The following is a 19,968-nucleotide window of genomic DNA, read 5'->3' as shown; positions in this document are numbered from 1 at the left end:
CAGCAGCTTTCTGGATTTTGTCCATTTTTGCACTGAATTTCATCATAATAAATATTTTAACAACTTGTTAGGCAAAGATGGCATCTCATTGTTTTAACTGCATGTTTGTCATTAGTTAAACACTAAATACTTTCTTGTTCACTGAATTGCCAGTCACATTCTTAGCTCATTTTTTATCTTGATAATTATTTCTTTAAAAATTTATGCACATTTTATATATTCCAAAGCTGTTATCATTTTGTCATACAGTACTGATTTCTTTCCTCAGTATTTACCCTTTAAATACAAATTACTCATTGACTTTCTTTTGTACCATTTCCTTATTCTTGCTGTTAATCCATGTCTGTTTTTGACCTACAGGTAGTTGGTATATACAAAAACTAATACTGCCCTCACAAAAGGACTTTGTAATAACTAATTACATAGTTTTATGAATTCCTTAGTCAAGGAAGAAGGCAAAGATTATATTTTCAAATCATGTTTGTATCTCAATGATAAACCAGATCACTTGCACACCTGTGTGCCCAGTAGGTGTTGAATTGGAGTACTGTAATTCCTGCACACCTATCCTGTAGACCCCTGCAAAACTGCAAATATTTTCCACGCCATGCTCCAGCATGAAGAACCATTAGCCATTTTCTGGGTCTTACTCAAGAGCTTTTTTAGTGTTGTTTTATAGTTAAGAGCCAAGGTTATGCAGATAGTCAATCCTGAGTTTGAGTTCAAGCTTGACCCTACCAACTTCCTAGTTGTGTAACCTTGATGAAAGCCTCAGATTCCCATCTGTAAAATGGATCATTATGGTATCTATCACACTGAAACCATAATCACAGAAAATTAGTCAATCTAATCACACTAGGACCACAGCCTTGTCTAACTCAATGAAACTAAGACATGCCCTGTGGGGCCACCCAACATGGGTGGGTCATGGTGGAGAGATCCGACAGAATGTAGTCCCCTGAAGAAGGGAATGGCAAACCACTTCAGTATTCTTGCCTTGAGAACCCCATGAACAGTATGAAAAGGCAAAATGATAGGATACTTAAAGAGGAACTCCCCAGGTTGGTAGGTGCCCAATATGCTACTGGAGATCAGGGGGAAATAACTCCAGAAAGAATGAAGGGATGGAGCCAAAGCAAAAACAATACCCAGTTGTGGATGTGACTGGTGATAGACACAAGGTCCGATGCTGTAAAGAGCAATATTGCATAGGAACTTGGAATGTCAGGTCCATGAATCAAGGCTAATTGGAAGTGGTCAAACAGGAGATGGCAAGAGTGAACGTTGACATTCTAGGAATCAGCGAACTGAAATGGACTGGAATGGGTGAATTTAACTCAGATAACCATTATATCTACTATTGCAGGCAGGAATCCCTTAGAAATGGAGTAGCCATCATGGTCAACAAAAGAGTCTGAAATGCTGTACTTGGATGCAATGTTAAAAACAACAGAATGATCTCTGTTCATTTCCAGGGCAAACCATTCAATATCACAGTAATCCAAGTCTATGTCCCAACCAGTAACCCTGAAGAAGCTGATGTTGAACTGTTAAGACCTATGAACTATGAACTATGAAGACCTACAAGACCTCTTAGAACTAACACCCCAAAGGATGTCCTTTTCATCATAGGGGACTGGAACGCAAAAGGAAGTCAAGAAACACCTGGAGTAACAGGCAAATTTGGCCTTGGAGTACAGAATGAAGCAGGACAAAGGCTAATAGAATTTTGCCAAGAGAACGCACTGGTCATAGCAAACACCCTCTTCCAACAACACAAGAGAAGACTCTACATATGGACATCACCAGATGGTCAACACCAAAATCAGATTGATTATATTCTTTGCAGCCAAAGATGGAGAAGATCTATAGAGTCAGCCAAAACAAAACTGGGAGCTGACTGTGGATCAGATCATGAACTCCTTATTGCCAAATTCAGACTTAAATTGAAGAAAGTAGGGAAAACCACTAGACCATTCAGGTATGACCTAAATCAAATCCCTTATGATTATACAATGGAAGTGAGAAATAGATTTAAGGGACTAGATCTAATAGATAGAGTGCTTGATGAACTATGGACGGAGGTTCATGACATTGTACAGGAGACAGGGATCAAGACCATCCCCATGGAAAAGAAATGCAAACAAGCAAAATGGCTGGCTGGGGAGGCCTTACAAATAGCTGTGAAAAGAAGAGAAGCAAAAGCACAGGAAAAAAGGAAAGATATAAGCATCTGAATGCAGAGTTCCAAAGAATAGCAAGAAGAGATAAGAAAGCCTTCCTCAGCAATTAATGCAAAGAAATAGAGGAAAACAACAGAATGGGAAAGACTAGAGATCTCTTCAAGAAAATTAGAGATACCAAGGGAATATTTCATGCAAAGATGGGCTCGATAAAGGACAGAAATGGTATGGACCTAACAGAAGCAGAAGATATTAAGAATAGGTGACAAGAAAACACAGAAGAACTGTACAAAAAAGAACTTCCTGACCAAGATAATAATGATGGTGTGATCACTGACCTAGAGCCAGACATCCTGGAATGTGAAGTCAAGTGGGCCTTAGAAAGCATCACTACGAACAAAGCTGGTGGAGGTGATGGAATTGCAGTTAAGCTATTTCAAATCCTGAAAGATGATGCTGTGAAAGTGCTGCACTCAATATGCCAGCAAATTTAGAAAACTCAGCAGTGGCCACAGCACTGAAAAAGATCAGTTTTCATTCCTATCCCAAAGAAAGGCAATGCCAAAGAATGCTCAAACTGCCGCACAATTGTACTCATCTCACATGCTAGTAAAGTAATGCTCAAAATTCTCCAAGCCAGGTTTCAGCAATATATGAACCATGAACTTCCAGATGTTCAAGCTGGTTTTAGAAAAAGCAAAGGAATCAGAGATCAAATTGTCAACATCCGCTGGATCATGGAAAAAGCAAGAGAGTTCCAGAAAAACATCTATTTCTGCTTTATTGACTATGCCAAAGCCTTTGACTGTGTGGGTCACAATAAACTGTGGAAAATTCTGAAAGAGATGGAAATACCAGGCCACCTGACCTGCCTATCGAGCAACCTGTATGCAGGTCAGAAGCAACAGTTAGAACTGGCCATGGAACAACAGACTGGTTCCAAATAGGAAAAGGAATACGTCAAGGCTGTATATTTGCACCCTGCTTATTTAACTTCTATGCAGAGTACATCATGAGAAACGCTGGCTGGAAGAAGCCCAAGCTGGAATCAAGATTGCCAGGAGAAATATCAATAAGCTCAGATATGCAGATGACACCACCCTTATGGCAGAAAGTGAAGAGGAACTAAAAAGCCTCTTGATAAAAGAGAAAGAGGAGAGTGAAAAAGTTGGCTTAAAGCTCAACTTTCAGAAAACGAAGATCATGGCATCTGATCCCATCACTTCATGGGAAACAGTGGAAACAGTGCCAGACTTTATTTTTGGGGGCTCCAAAATCACTGCAGATGGTGACTGCAGCCATGAAATTAAAAGATGCTTACTCCTTGGAAGGAAAGTTATGACCAACCTAGATAGCATATTGAAAAGCAGAGACATTACTTTGCCAACAAAGGTCCATCTAGTCAAGGCTATGTTTTTTCCAGTGGTCATGTATGGATGTGAGAGTTGGACTGTGAAGAGAGCTGAGCACTAAAGAATTAATGCTTTTGAGCTGTGGTGTTGGAGAAGACTCTTGAGAGTCCCTTGGACTGCACGGAGATCCAACCAGTCCTTTCTAAAGAAGATTGGTCTTGGGTGTTCTTTGGAAGGAATGATGCTAAAGCTGAAACTCCAGTACTTTGGCCACCTGATGGGAAGAGTTGACTCATTGGAAAAGACTCTGATGCTGGGAGGGATTGGGGGCATGAGGAGAAGGGGACGACAGAGGATGAGATGGCTGGATGGCATCATCGACTCGATGGTCGTGTGCTGAGTGAAGTCCGGGAGTTGGCTATTGACAGGGAGGCCTGGCGTGGTGCAATTCATGGGGACTCAAAGAGTTGGACAAGACTGAGTGACTGAACTGAACTCAACTTATGATATCTGTCTCTTTGATATGTTATGAGACTTAGATGTTTGCCTTATTTGAGACAAGGGCATCATTAGCACTTGATAAATGATTACTATTATTTTAATATTATCATTGCAATCAAAGTTAGGTACTTCAGATGAATTGTAATACTGTAACTGTTAGAGTTTGAATTATTACTTATTGCATCATTAAATTATTAAATGTTTTCTGTGTTCCCTCTACAGAGAAATAAGAACAGATATCCAAGTCTTTAAGGATGTATTTTTATTTATTTTTTTAAAATTTTTTAAGTCAACAATTTTATTTTTTTAACTTGTTTGTTCTTATTTTTTAAATTTAATTTTATTTTTTAACTTTACAACATTGCATTGATTTTGCCGTATATCAAAATGAATCTGCCACATGTATTTTTAAGATAAATTATGTAAGAATACATGAAAAAAATTTGAATGAAATACATATGCCTTTAGCTATTAGAAAGAATAGTAAGAATATTCTGCTTATTAATGTAGTCATATCAGTCCTGATAGGCTATTATTCTTAAATAGTAAGCAAATTCCAGATATGTACATATCCTTCAATTTCCTTTAGATAATAACTAACTCTAATTAACCTACACAAATCTTGGCAACTTTCCTATCTTAATAAACCCAGGTAAATGAATTTTAATAAAATAATATAAAACACTAAAAAATCTATTATGTTTATATTAACAAGAAAAAAAGAATAAAATGATTTTGTTGTAACTGGGAACAAAGAAAGGAGAATAATCCGTCTTAAAAATCATTCACAGTTAACATTGCACAATAAAGGAAAATCACCCACAAGATATTTTCAAGCCTATTCATGGTGGAATAGCAATGACAGTGGCAATAGGTGTCTCAAAAGACATACGAAGTAAAAATGTTGTCAATCTTTAGGTACTTATAGAAACACAATGAGGAAATATAAATACCAGGAGAGAAATAACGTGATAACAGGAGAGAAATATTAGTATTTTCTTGCTTAAGGTTGTGTTATGTTTTCAAATTTGGTCTTTAGGGAACTTTAGGACAATAGTTATTGTGGTACATTAAGAAGAGGTAAGTTGTTTTTTTTTCTATCAAATAAGTATATGCAATTGACATACATGAGAATAGACTTTTCTAACTATTTTACTGAGCTCCCTAAATAAAGAATTGAAGAAAGTATTTTAAAATTTAGTCTTTTATGAAAATGTTATAATTGTCATACTCAAACACTCTGTGATTTTGAAATGTATTTAAACAGCATGCTAATATTGTTCTGACTCAAAAAAATTACTTATTGCAAAAAATTTATTGTTTAAATTGTGATCAGTCCTACTAAGCTTTGTCACAAATAAGATAACTTGTGTTGCCCAAGATTTTCTTGATTTCAGAACTCAAAGTCCCATGTCTGGGGGGCAGCCTCAGTCCAAACAGACTGAGATAGTTGGTCACCCTAGTTACAGGTCACTTAAATACACATTGCCATATATACACAAAATACAAAGTCAAACCAAGAATAAGACTGTTAGTACGACACAAAATTTTAAATTCACCTTTAAGTGAGCAAAATTGATCATGAACAGAGTATTTGCACAGTCTGATTAAAAGCAAAGAAAGAAATGCTGCTTAATATAGATGAACAATGATCAAAATTTACCTTAATAAGATACTTACTTTTGTAAAAATTCTTCATGGCCACATATACTTAAGAGATGATCTCTGGGGAATAACTGGTCATTCATGCAAAAATGTAGAATTTCGGCAATTAGGTCTTTGACAAGATAATTAGCTAAAAACAGGATTGAATAATAAAATGTTAATAAGAGCTCATTATATATTGGCTAAGTAAAAGATTTTGAGCACAAAAAATGATGCATGCATTATGAACTGTTATAACTGTCTAGCTCCATCAAGAGGAATTAAAATGAGATACGTTACACTTACTGATCTGAGTATATTTGGAGATTTTTTAAAGTATTCTTTGCATTTTCTTTGATCACTGTCTTCATATAATCTAACAGAGCTAGGTATTTCATTTCTCATTCTGAAAACTTTGGTAATGGTAGCTTCTGCATAAAAAAAAAAAATGTTCTGCTGTGGTTATCCTTAGAGATTTGAGAGATGCCAAAGAGATTACAGAGTGAATGCTAGGTGGCAAGCCAGGAGTCTAACCCAAATATGGCAGCTTCTAAAGCTGGTGCTCTTAATAATTCTGAGTGTTCACACCTTATTGTTCTTCCTTTCCGGTATAGAATCACCCCAGATTCTGTCTTGGACAGCATTATAATAACCTTGAAGGACATGCACTCTTTTTCTTCACCTTCCCTAGAACTCAAAAGTGTCAGCATATTATAGGGTAAAAACCCTTTGCCGTCTCATATTCACATTCTACAGTATCCCCCCATAGTGACACACATATACCATTTAATTATGTTTGCTTATGAAATATTTTCTATTTATAGATGATAAAGAGGGATTCATTTATTATCATATATAATAATAGTTAGCAATTAGGGACAGAGGAACCTGTTGGGCTACAATCCATGGGCCTGCAGAGAGTTGGACATGACTGGGGGACCAAGCACACATAGGCAAAAATGCTTTCAATGTGATCTTGAATGAAAGTAGGTACAACAGATTGTATTGATGATCCTTATTGAAGATTTGAACAGCATACTGCAAATCCTCAATTGCACTTACTCAAGGCTGTATATTGTTACCCTGCTTATTTAACTTATATGAAGAGTACATCATGAGAAACGCTGGGCTGGAAGAAGCACAAGCTGGAATCAAGATTGCCAGGAGAAATATCAATAACCTCAGATATGCAGATGACATCACCCTTATGGCAGAAAGTGAAGAGGAACTAAAAAGCCTCTTGATGAAAGTAAAAGAGGAGAGTGAAAAATTTGGCTTAAAGCTCAACATTCAGAAAACGAAGATCATGGCATCTGGTCCCATCACTTCATGGCAAATAGATGGGGAAATAGTGGAAGCAGTGTCAGACTTTATTTTTTTGGGCTCCAAAATCACTGCAGATGGTGATTGCAGCCATGAAATTAAAAGACGCCTACTCCTTGGAAGGAAAGTTATGACCAACCTAGATAGCATATTGAAAAGCAGAGACATTACTTTGCCAACAAAGGTCCATCTAGTCAAGGCTATGTTTTTTCCAGTGGTCATGTATGGATGTGAGAGTTGGACTGTGAAGAGAGCTGAGCGCTAAAGAATTAATGCTTTTGAGCTGTGGTGTTGGAGAAGACTCTTGAGAGTCCCTTGGACTGCACGGAGATCCAACCAGTCCTTTCTAAAGAAGATTGGTCTTGGGTGTTCTTTGGAAGGAATGATGCTAAAGCTGAAACTCCAGTACTTTGGCCACCTGATGGGAAGAGTTGACTCATTGGAAAAGAGTCTGATGCTGGGAGGGATTGGTGACAGGAGGAGAAGGGGACGACAGAGGATGAGATGGCTGGATGGCATCAATGACTTGATGGACGTGAGTTTGAGTGAACTCCGGGAGTTGGTGATGGACAGGGAGGCCTGGCGTGCTGTGATTCATGGGGTCGCAAAGAGTCAGACACGACTAAGTGACTGAACTGAACTGAACTGAAGTTGAATTTTACTTATAATTATGTGTTTACATTGATGTGACTTCTTTTATGGCCAAACTATTGGGAAAGGTTTTTGTCACAGACTGGCTAACAAAACATAGTATAAATGGTATTATTGAACTTTCCATGAAGAAAAAAAGGAAGCATATAATGCTGGATTTAAAAGTGTATTTTATGGGAGATCAAGCTTTTATCAATAAAATGTTTAGAGAAACAAACGGTAGCGATCATCAAGGAATTAGAGATTATAGAAATGCCCGGACATAGGAGAGAGTATCTTATATGTGCTACTGCTTGGTAATATTGACTGAAATATTATGAATTGAAGCTAGAGGAAAATATAGCCACAAGCAAAATCAAGACTGGAAAGGCTTTGAAAAGAAGGGGAGAGCAATGCCAATGTAAAATGGCAGGGAAATATTTCCGAAGACTCCAGTTTATTTTAATTAATTTGACTTTCCCATTTCCAGGACTGTATGGCCTATGCTATTTCATAGTATGTATGAATTCATTATTTCACTACAGTCAGTTGTTGCAGTTTACATGAACGACTCCATAAGCTAATTTCTAACTGTTACTCCTCTTCTGTGCTTTGGTGTCAGGTCTTCTACTACTCATGTTACTCTTTGGATGTCTCATTATCACTTCAAATTCAGCATGTCTGTATCTGAAATTACCATTTTTCTCCTTGAAGCCAAATAGTTAAGTGTTTGTAAGTTAAACTTTTCATCCATATTGTAAGCCAACAAGTACCATGGTTTACTTTAAGGAGATTTTATACCTGTATCTTCAATTTGGCAGCTAATATGATCCTTTTCCCAGTTTCTCATAATTGCCAACTTCATACAACCCTTCTCAATCTGTTGTCCATATTGCCTACCATATTGAAAAGGTGAAGACCCACTTGTGACTTTTTAAATTATGCTACTTTGCAGCTTAAATCTAGTTTTTATGCGTCCTTCTCGATCTCTTTACATCTCTTTTGATGTAAAAGTATCACTGTTGTTTTGCTTAGTGTTAAGTCATGTCCAATTTTTGCGACCCCATGGACTGCAGCACATCAGGCTTCCCCGTCCTTCACTATCTCCTGGAGTTTGCTCAGACTCATGTCTATTGAGTCGATGATGCCATCCAACCATCTCATCCTCTGTCATCCCCTTCTTCTTCTATACTCAATCTTTTCAGCATCAGGGTCTTTTCCAGTGAGCTGGAGTATCACTGCTTTTTATTAAATCTAACTTCTTCACATATGATTCTTCCATCACTGGTTTCTAGTATCATCGATTTAAAGCCCTTCTCTTATGTAATATTCCCCACTCTAAAGATGCTTTTGTCTTTTCTTTAAAATAGTCTTTTTCTATTTAATATTCCAATAAAATCACTCTTCTTCCATTATATTCCCTTAAGGATAGTATCTTATTTATTTATTTAATTTATACCTTCTCATTACTGCCAAATTTCTTTACAGAGTACATAACTGCTGCCAGTAGTTCTCAATTACTCTTTAATCTTTGCAAACTGGCTTCTACCACTTTACAGGTCACAAATGACTTCCTAATACAGTTCCAACTATGCGTCATTTAAATTTAGAAAGTAAAGACACTGGCTTTAGAATAACTTTGGAGTTGGAAAAAAAGACAGGGTATCTTCTTCACTGAATTGATAGCTGAAGATTGTAGAAGCAGAGACGACCTTGTTAAAACACCTGCTCCTCCAGAAGGATTCTATTTTCTCACTCTGGGGGAAACAGAATTCTCTTTGGATGAGAATCTCTCACTGTCTCCTCCTCTTTCTGTCTAGATTTCGTTACAGCTTCTGTTTTTTACTGGTCATTCTTGAAATGCTCTTCAGATTTTTATTCTTTAGAGTACATCTATATTATTCAGTTCAGTTCAGTTCAGTTGCTCAGTCGTGTCCGACTCTTTGCAACCCCATGAACTGCAGTACATCAGGCCTCCCTGTCCATCACCAACTCCTGGAGTTCACCCAAACTCATGTCCATCAAGTCGGTGATGCCATCCAGCCATCTCATCCTCTATCTATATTATTGGTAAAGCACTAATATAAAGTAGTGAAGGGATCACAGTTTTGGCGTAAAAATTAGTTTAAAATGAAAACATTTGAAATCTTATCTGTACTTTTCTTATCTGAATAAAGCCAAGTCTCATAATACAGGTGCTATTAATTTCCTTCTGAGAGAGCTTCCTGCAAATTCCAGGAAGGAGACAGACTGCCCATCCACTAGCATAAAAAGATATATAATTATTGTTTTTTCTAGCTTAAGCTTTAAATACCTCCCCCTGCACACATTTTTATATTATGCTGTTATATAAATGTATACCTCTGAGTTTCAGCAGGTCATTCATTAATGAATAACCCCTGCATGACTGTGTAAAGAAACCTTGTCTTTTGCCTTGTTAATCTGTTTATTGTCAATTATGTCACAGTCCTAATCCCACTTCAAATTTAAATGGGCAGAGGAAAAGTTTTTCTCCTAAGAGTAGCATACACTACTCTGTATATTTTCATAAATGTGTCTTGTCTCCCTCTCTACTTTTTCCTCCTTCTCCTAATTCATCCCTTCCTGCTCCTCCTTCTTATAAACACTCTTAGTATCTTTGAGGCCACAGACATCCTCTTTACCACTGTACATTTCTAACACTTAACACAGTGACCTAATCACTTTACTGAAACTTCTTGTAAAAGTCAAAAATGGCCTCTGGTTTGCCAAATCCAATATTGGAAATTAAATATTATAAACTGGAAGATCAGGAGTGGTCTCCCTAGTTCATAATTCTTTCTTCTTCTCCAGCCACTGAAGTCAACATTACTCAGATATCATTCTGATTGGATCAAGGTGCAACACCGCATTGACCTTGGTGGTCCAATCAGAACCCTGCTTTCAGAAACTGGGAAGTGGATCTGAAAGCAGCTCTTTTGCCCCTTTTCTCTTTGTCCATTTCTGTTCCCCTGTAACTTTGAAAGAACCTAATTAAGTAGTTAAAGATTGATTAGTTCTCTAGAGCAACACCCCCCCCCCCCCCTTAGCGATCCTGCAGACATGTCCCACAGGGAAGAGAACATTTGAAGAGAGAGTCGGTCAACCTGCACAGAACAGAGAACAATGCAGAACCCAGCCTTCTGCCTCCACGATTCACTGAGATTCTTCCCCCACTTGTTTCCCTTCAAAAACTGTCAGGGCTGAGCAGAATCTTTGGAGTGGCCTTGGGGCATGAGTCCGTCTTCTCCACAGATTGCCGGCTTTTCTGATTAAAGCACCTTCAATAATTCCTCCTGATTATTGGTTTTTAGCCGTGAGCAGCCAAACCTGAGTTTGGTAACAGATCCAACAGATTGAACTTTCTTTAGAGATTGAACTTTCTTAAGGTAGCTGGCCAAATAACTTTTAAGCTTGAGCCTGGCTTTCCATGTGTTTCAGAAAAGTAAGGGAAATGAGTCAGCAGAAAGTAAGAGAAACATAAGAAACAGTTTTACAGAGAGGAGATAAGGTGAGAGACATACAGGGATTTTGGACTGCTTGTACATCAGATTTTTCTTCCCAAATGTTTTTTGAATTCCTACTCCTAAATGCTAAAGAAATACCTGTAATCCTTAAAAAAAATTATTTAACTTATATCAGCAGGAGTTGGTTTCTGCTAGTTTCAAACCAGATAATCCTAATATTCCTACATAATATCGTTATGTTTGCAGTCATCTGTACTAACTTGGAGCCTTAGCTAGAGTAAGAAAGAAAAAACAACAACAACAACAACAAAAATCTAGTAATCATAATGAAACTATAGTCCATGGGGTTACAAAGATTCGGACATGACTGAGTGACTAACACTTCTACTTCAATGAAAAAATTGAAATCAACCTTGAGTATTCATTGGAAGGACTGATGCTGAAGCTGAAACTCCAGTAACTTTGGCCATCTGATGTGAAGAGCCAAAAAGACCCTGATGCTGGGAAAGATTGAAGACAGGAGGAGAAGGGGACAACAGAGGAGGAGATGGTTGGATGGCATCACTGATTCAATGGATATAAGTTTGAGCAAACTCCAGGAGATAGTGAAGGACAGGGAAGCCTGATGTGTTGCCATCCATGGGGTTGCAAAGAGTCAGACATGACTTAGCAACTGAACAACAACAATTTGTCAAGGAACAGCACTTGATAGGTAGAAACAGTAGAACAAAGGTTGTTTGAAGAACAAAACTGTTTTGCAAAAAGGTTGACTGTAACAGTGAAATAAATATTAAACAACTTAAAGAGATTCTAAAACTTTAGGGAATAAGAATCATCCGGTGAGTTTGATAAGATAGATACCTGGGATCCATCTGCAGAGACTGATTCAGTATATCTGCTAACTATGCTGGACTGACAGGACTATTACTCTGAAGATACAGGCTGTGTATCAATGTCTATTCAATCTCCCAGTTTATTTACTTTTGAATAAAACAGTTGTTTCTAAAGGATAAGAACAGCCATTTCCACTTACATGTAGCCTTTCTCTAGAATCTTTCTGAAATTTAGCTTTTATTTTTAATATGTTAAAAACTTGCTATACTTGCTATTTCATAGCAGGAAAATAAGGTGTCCTGGGGTGAGCTATGGAGAGAGTTCTTTGAAACAATAGCTAAAAAAATGTTAAAAGATTTCCAGCTGTTTTCCTGTTACTTCACTTCAGGGCAAAATACTAGCTAATACTGCTTCTCTTAATGACTTCAGACTGTGGGCTCAAGGCTAGGCAGCTCATACGAGCTTTAGGTAGATTTTTATACTTATTTGCAAGATTGCTTACCACATGGGATAAAATGAAGTCCTTTTGTTGAGTTATCAGTAAAAATATTTATATTAAACTTAGTATTAGAAAAGAGCTTATATGGAAATGCTGTAGTCGTGCTCCAAATCTTCCCAGAATTGGAATCCATGTCAGCGGCATGATATGTTTCTCTTATTCTGAAAAATATATGTGAAAAAGTACTTAGGACAAAATTTCAAGAAACTTCTTGAAGGGTTTGCAATAGAAGATTTAATATAGGAAAGTAGGCAGCAGCTGATTTGTGGTACAGTGCTGTTAGCTAGGCTAGCTTAGTAAAGATTACAGTTAAACCAAAAACAACTGTAAATGTCTGGTCTTTAAGTTTTCTCTGGAGCATCTCATTTAAAGCAATTAGGAATATATTGTCCAGCAAAAACGGGAGAGGGATAGTTGCTATTGCTGCCTTCTCTCCCACAAATGCACACACACACTATATTGCATTCCTTTTTGTATCCCATCAGACACACACACACACACACACACACTATGATAATTCATTTTTGTATCCCACCATCACCCAACACAGTCCATGAACATGAAAGGGGTTCCGCAAATGCTTCTAAATGCTTTATTGAATGGAAAACTTTTTGCCAGTGCACAACTACACAGCCAGCCAAGCAGACTTGGAATTTTGTGACAGCATAGAAAGAAATTTCATTAGACCTGCCTGATGGCTAATGCCTGACAATCCCATGGGGGATAATACCATTTGCCAGATTTCCAAGAGAAAAGATTTTCCTTGCCTGTCACAAGTTTGCCTCTGATGGACTTTTGTAACAGCCCCTCCCAATTTCCCTTCTCCTTTATGAAAGTTTTCCTCGCCTTTGCTTTACTTGGACTTGCCTGTGGTTTTCTGTAATTACATGTCCCAAATTGTAATTTTTTGCTTCTCCCAAATAAACCCATTTTGGTGATGAAAAAGGAATACATTGTCACTCATAAAATATGAAAATTCACCCTGAACAGTGACTATTGCTTCATGGACATTTCCTTTGAAGCTTGAACTCGTGCCTTTCTCAAGCCAGAAGTCACTCATTTATTATTTATTCATTTATTGATGGTTAAATTCTCTTGTTTGTGTCAAATCGGTAAGTACAATTCTTGGCAGCTCATTTTCTTTAAAATTTGGATTTTACACAAATATTTGGATTTTACATAAATAATTGAGCTCAGAAGTCATTTGTACATTCTGCACAATTACTTGCTGTGTCAGAGTCAGAGAATTGCAAAATAGTTTCTCCTTGGAGCCAGGAGCCTTGAGTTTGAACCCTGATTCTCTTATTCAGTAGTTTTATGGTCAGAGGCAAGTTATTTGACCAGTTTCTTTGTTTGCACAAATGAGAATATTTATATCTACTTTAAAGTTTTATGTGAGAAAAGGCATATAAAAGACTTTTGTAGAATGTAAAGCAATATATGCATGTAATATATCATAATTATCATTATATATCATTATAGCTGAATCCCTGTAGAGCTATATTTTTATGCCTACATGTAGAATATAATGTAAAATTTGTAACTAGCTATTTAAAATGCTTTTGATGATGACTATGAAATCTTGGATTATTTTTACTTTTTTGTTAATTTTGCAGAACCCTAAACTTTCTAGTACTTTTCCTGAATGAAAAATTATGCATTCTGTGTAATATATCAGATATATTACATTCTTGACATTCATCCTAACAATTTATGCAGCATTAAAGTAGTATAGGCTCACTGAGGTAGCTCCATCTCTGTACCCTTAAACTCTACCAAAACATCCCTTCCTTAAGGGACCTCACAAGTGGAAAAGTACATGTTCATCCAATGGGCCTGGCATGCATAAGGATCACCTTGTTTTCTGGATTCCATCCCCGAAGTTTTTGACTCAGTAGGTAAGTGGAGGATTCCCACCCCCACCCCCATTTTTTTCTCCCAGCAGTTTCCCAAATAAGTCAATACTACTACAGTTCAAGAACCACTACTTAGGATAAACATATAGGCCACTCTTCCTTCTTTTACCCTCCATCAAAGGTTTTACTCCATTTCTGAATTGAGGAGTTTGATGATCTAGCATTCAACCATATGATAAGATACTACTCAATGCATGCATGCATGATTTAACCTTCTGCCATTTTAGAGAATTAAATTTAAAATGTAAATTCATGACTCTTTCTTTTCTAAACCTTCACTGAGCATCTACTGTGGGCCCAAAACTTTTTTTGTGTACTATTGCTCTGGTGACTTAGACAGTAAAGAATTCGCCTGCATTGCAGGAGAAATGGGTTTGATCCCCAGGGTGGAAAATTCCCTGGAGAAGGAAACAGCTGTCCACTCCATTATGCCTAGAGAATTCCATGGACAGAGGAGCCTGGCAGGCTACACTACATAGGGTTGCAAAGAGTTGGATATAACTGAGCGACTTTGACTGTTGCTCTCTGATGGCCTTTGCTGCAGCAGCTTAAAGCACGGTTTCAGTTCCCAGCCAGAGATTGAAGTCAGGCCATGGCAGTGAGAGTGCTGAATCCTAACCACTAGACCCCCAGTGACCAGTGACCAGTGGCCAGTGACAAGGCCCTGGCCCATCAGATGTGTAAAAGTGAATTTTTGAATAGAGATGGAAAGTAGTGAAACAAGTAAAGTGTTTATTAGGAGGAAAAGAGCACATGTGGATAGGCACATGGATGGGCTAAGAGAAAGTCATGCCCTCACAAGAGTTTGAATCCCTTTTATGGGATATTTCTTCTGAGTTTCCTTTGGCCATTCATCTTGCTTTCCCTGGTTCTGAGTCTGTATTTGGTTTATCTCAGGGTCCTTCCATGGGTCCAAGCACATCTCTTAGCCAAGATGGATTCTAGCAAATGTGCTATTGGATATTGACATCACCTGCTATGCCCTGGCACCACCTTCCTTTTTGACCTTCAGGGAGCCTTCCTGCACATGTGTAATTGGGGAGATCTCTTTGACATTGAGAATGAGGAATATGGGGTCTTTTATCTCTTAACTGGGTAGGGCTCAACTCCTCTCTTACTCTTATCCTGGAGTATATGTCTACAGGGGACAAACTCTGGCTGCATAGCTTGGGACCCATCTGTCTTCTGTCTCACTATGATATTTTATTGTATCATAAAACTATATTTCTTGAGATATATGGCTTAAAAGTATGTCATAACAGGAAACCAAATTCCATAAATTAGGGAGCCTCTTGAAGGATATGTAACAGGAATGTTAACAGCATTTTTAGGTATGGTTATTTAAATACTAGGAAAAAACACAAATGAAATTGGATATATAAATCCATTCTACTAGGGCTTTCCAGAAAGTCTGGAGACTGTCTTAAGAAATTCGTCTTTCAAATTCAATTTGGTCTGTTTTTGAATGAAAGAGCTTTGGATATTTGGATATCTAAATATTTTTGGAAGTATTTGGACACCAGCACATAGTAGGTCCTCAAAAAAATTGTTGAGTGAACAGTTTGTGTACAAAATAATTATGCATATATAAATTCATTTTATATGAGTACATGCCAACAAAAATTATTGAAAACAAAAAAGTAAATGTGTAAACGTAACCTTTGTCTTCTTTTTTACTGCTTTAATATTTATTATTGTTTGGTTGTCTTTTTTTAGTACTCATGGTTACTTTGAAAGAAACTCTTGAGAAAAATTCCATCTAAGAGTTTAAAAATGTACCATGAGCTACTGAAAAACCATCCCATAAAATATATTTATGTCACTATTAAGAAGATTTCACCAAAGAATACATACTAAACTCTCTTGGGGAAAAAAAGTTATGAGAGAGACTAATAAGTGTTTTTTGATGGAGCTATACCAAGTATTACCTTGTGATATGAAGAGAGCTATTTCTCATGCTTCGAGAGTAGAAATTATCACGTCTTAAATTTTATTAAAGTGTCAAGTTCCTGGCACTGCTTGTCAGGTTGTTACAGTGGGTAGCTTATTCTTGAAAGAATCAATATTGATATCTTTAAAGATCCTAATTTAGGAATCCAAAGTGCCATTTAAAATTTTCTTCTGTGAACTGGAGCAAGAAATTAATTAAAGATTGAATATGGGTTCATGGATTTGAAATGCTTTTTTTTTTTTTTTTTTTTGGTATGTGTGTGCCCTTTGGTTCTTTCAATATGGCAACAAGGTTTTTTAACTTGACCTTGCTTTTCAGTTTTCTTGCTTGTTCTTCGTTTGAATCTCTCTCATGCATGAACTAGTTACTAGGCATTCAGGTAGCTTTTTAAGATAATGATTAAATAAATGGTTCAAATCTTTAAATCCAAATGATCATTCAGCAGGCAGCAGCTATAGTTGATAAATATGTTTACTTATGTGTATATTTATTACACTTAAAACAGCCAAAAATATAAAAATCAAGGTAATTAAAATGAAAGTGCACTAATTTTTCAAAAATTTCAGAAATCTGAGCAAAAGAAGAAATGGCATTATATAAATTTTCATTGATTAATGAAAGATTGGTCTTTAAAAAGGAGGCATCTACCTTTATGAGTTCTTTATTTAGGTTAGCAAAAAGGGGATCTGTGATTTCTTGGTAATCTCCCCTAGTGATCAAATTTGTTTTTCAGTGGACAAACACCCATGCATTTGTTCAGTATTCTGGCAGCCCATTCAGGGTAAGATTGAGTTATTAAGCAGAAGGTATTCTCATTGTTCTAAATAGTATATTCCATTTAGGATATACTATTGGATATATAGTATATATATATAGGATATATATAGAAGGATAAATTCATGCTAGTTTGGGACAGAGCCACAGAAGTCAGTCACTTATGTGCTAGTTAAATGAGAAGTTAATTTACCACAAACCAAGCTATTAGCAAACAGCATGAGCAAGCCCAAAGTTATAAAATATTCATCTTTAGCAGATTTTCAGGGGAAATTTTAATTTTACTGTAAACAACGAAACAATACCAGAAGTTGATTAATGAACTACTGTGTAATAAATTTATCCATTTAACTATGTTAAAAATTATAGAGCTTTAACATTCTATATGCAAGATTAGTCAATTCAGGGATGTTAAAATAGACAAATTCATGCATGTTCTAGAAATGTCAAAGTTGAATGAAATAGCAGCACTCACTTTTTTACTTTGTTGCAAAAGGATGCCAAACTCATATTACTGCCTTGAGCTACTTCAACCAGCTGAATGGAACAACCTGTCAGCTTAAAATAAAAACTGTTAAAATAGTTTTGTGTGGAGAAAAGGTAAATACAATTCTAAAATTTTTATTTTGTTTTAAAAAGCCATTCTGCTTTTAATTTTATTTTTAAAACTTTACTGAAAAAATACAAATGGAAAAATATATAAATCTGGAATATATTTGAACTTTGAGGAATATATGCAACTGTGAATATTATTATCCAATCAAAATATACATTTCTATCACTTTAGAAAGTTCCCCCATATCTCCTTCTATCAGTCTCAACATGTATTTGGTAACTATTAATTCACATTTCTGTCACCATAGATTAAGTGTATATGCTCTTGTGTTTCTGTCTTCTTTCATTTAAATCACACATATTTTAAAATTTATGCTGTCATACATTATCAATAGTTTATCTTTTTTATTTCCTATTAGTAGTCTTTTTCATTACTATTCCACAGTTTGTTTACCCATTTTCTTTTTGATGGACAGGTGTGTTGTTTGTAGTTTGGGAGTACTGTAAAGAAAAATATTAATTTTCATATGCAAGTGTTTTTTGGACATGTGTTTCACTTCTTGTGAATAAGTGCATAAATGACTCAGTCAGAGGGTAGGTTAACTTTAAAAGAAAAATCTTTGCTTTATGTATTTTGAAGCTGTCACTAGGTACATATGCATTGAAATTTATTATGTCTTCCTGATTGATCCTTTTATTATTATGAAATGACCCTTTTCTTTCTCTAGTAATATCTTGCCTTGAACTGTACTTTTTCTGATATTTGTAACGACACAAAGCTTTGTTTTCCTGGTTGAATGTTAAATATTTTTATTTTTTTACTTTCAAACTATCTGTACCTATGCTTTTCAAATTTGGCTCTTGTAAATAGTACTTGTCTTTCTTATCTAGTTTGGAGTGGATTTAGTATATTTCTGGATGTGGTTGGGTTTAAGAGTGCCATGTTCACACATACTTCTATTCGTTTCTTCTAGTTTGTTTTGTTCTTCTATTTCTCCTTCCCTGACTTTTTCAGTCTATTTGCTTTTTCTCCTGTTTCATTTAATTCCTCTGTTGGATTTTTAGTTTTTCTTTTTTTTTTTTTTTACTGTTCTTGTAGTGGTTTTACTAGCTTTGAAATTACAATATGCATCCTAAATATTTCGCAGTTTACTTAGAGTTAATACTGTACTACTGCATTTAAAATGTAAGAACTTTCAAGAGCAAATAACATTTACCCCCTTCATCTTTTATGCTCTTGTTGTCTTTTACTTTTTATTTACATATACAGTAATCCTCATAATGAAATTCTATTTTTTTGCTTTATACAGCTGTCTTTAAAAAAAATAAGATTAATGTAGTTTTTCCTATTTACTAACATATTTACCATTTGTTCTGTTCTTTTCTAGATTCCATCTGGTATAATTTTCTTTGCATATAAAGCACTTTGGTGTTTTTTGTGTGTATGTGAATTAAGTTTTCTCTACATTTGTTTATATGATAATATTTTTATTTCATTTAAAATTTCAAGCATGTACTCAATGAGTACAGAAGTATGAATTCTTTTCTTTTCTTTTTTAAATAAAACTTTAAAAATGCCATTCCATTGTCATTTGGCTTTCATTGTTTCTGAAAAGATAATGCTTTACTTCAAAATGTTTCATTGCATGAAATATTTTTTCCACCTCTCTGCTGCCTTTTATGATCTTTTCAAATTTGGTCTTCATATGTCTTAGTAAATTTGTCTACATATGGTTGTCTTTGCATTTATAGTTTGAGATATATTGATTTTCTTATATCTGTAATTTAATATTTTGTACCCAGTTTGATAAAATTCAGGGCATTATTTCTTAAAATGAATTTTTCCATCTTTCCTCTCTGTTAGCTTTCCAAATTATCCATGTGTTAAACTGTTTGTCTCGTAAGTTTCTTAGTCCTGCTCACTTTTATAAAGTTCTTTTATTTTCTCTTTTTCAGTTTGGATAATTTCTATTATTTTTCTTTCAAGTATTGTTTTTTCCCTCTATCATCCTTTATGTTTTTAATCATACCCACTGACTTTTTCTTTGCAGGTATACTTTTATTACTAAATTTCCCATTAGTCTTTGTTTTTTCAGTTTCTTGTTTCCTCCTGAGATTGCTCATTTGTCTATTCATTATGTTCACAATTACTTCTTCTACTTGAACATCCTTTTAATAACTTCCTCGAGTCACTGTCTGTTAATTCCAACATCTGTTCTATCTCAGAATCTATTCACTGAGTTATTTTCTTGATTATGGTTCAGAATTCCCTATTCTTTACACATCTTTTGCATTTGTTATTAAATATTGGATATTGTAGA

The 19,968-nt window shown here is 35.8% G+C and overlaps 1 protein-coding gene across 1 annotated transcript in view; it reads right to left on the bottom strand.

Moving 5' to 3' along the window:
• Positions 1 to 19,968, bottom strand: part of PIK3C2G (phosphatidylinositol-4-phosphate 3-kinase catalytic subunit type 2 gamma) — a 474,611-nt gene that overhangs the window by 428,516 nt on the left and 26,127 nt on the right. The window contains exons 3-5 of the mRNA XM_070370044.1: positions 17,568 to 17,650; positions 12,455 to 12,612; positions 5,717 to 5,831 (exon numbers count right to left, since the gene is read on the bottom strand). Of these exons, the coding sequence (XP_070226145.1) occupies positions 5,717 to 5,831; positions 12,455 to 12,612; positions 17,568 to 17,650 (356 nt within the window). The remainder of the gene's footprint in view (positions 1 to 5,716; positions 5,832 to 12,454; positions 12,613 to 17,567; positions 17,651 to 19,968) is intronic.

The sequence above is a fragment of the Bos mutus genome, chromosome 5 (assembly GCF_027580195.1).
Source record: "Bos mutus isolate GX-2022 chromosome 5, NWIPB_WYAK_1.1, whole genome shotgun sequence".
NCBI classification, from domain to species: Eukaryota; Metazoa; Chordata; class Mammalia; order Artiodactyla; family Bovidae; genus Bos; species Bos mutus.
This window is presented reverse-complemented; position numbering and strand designations above follow the sequence as displayed.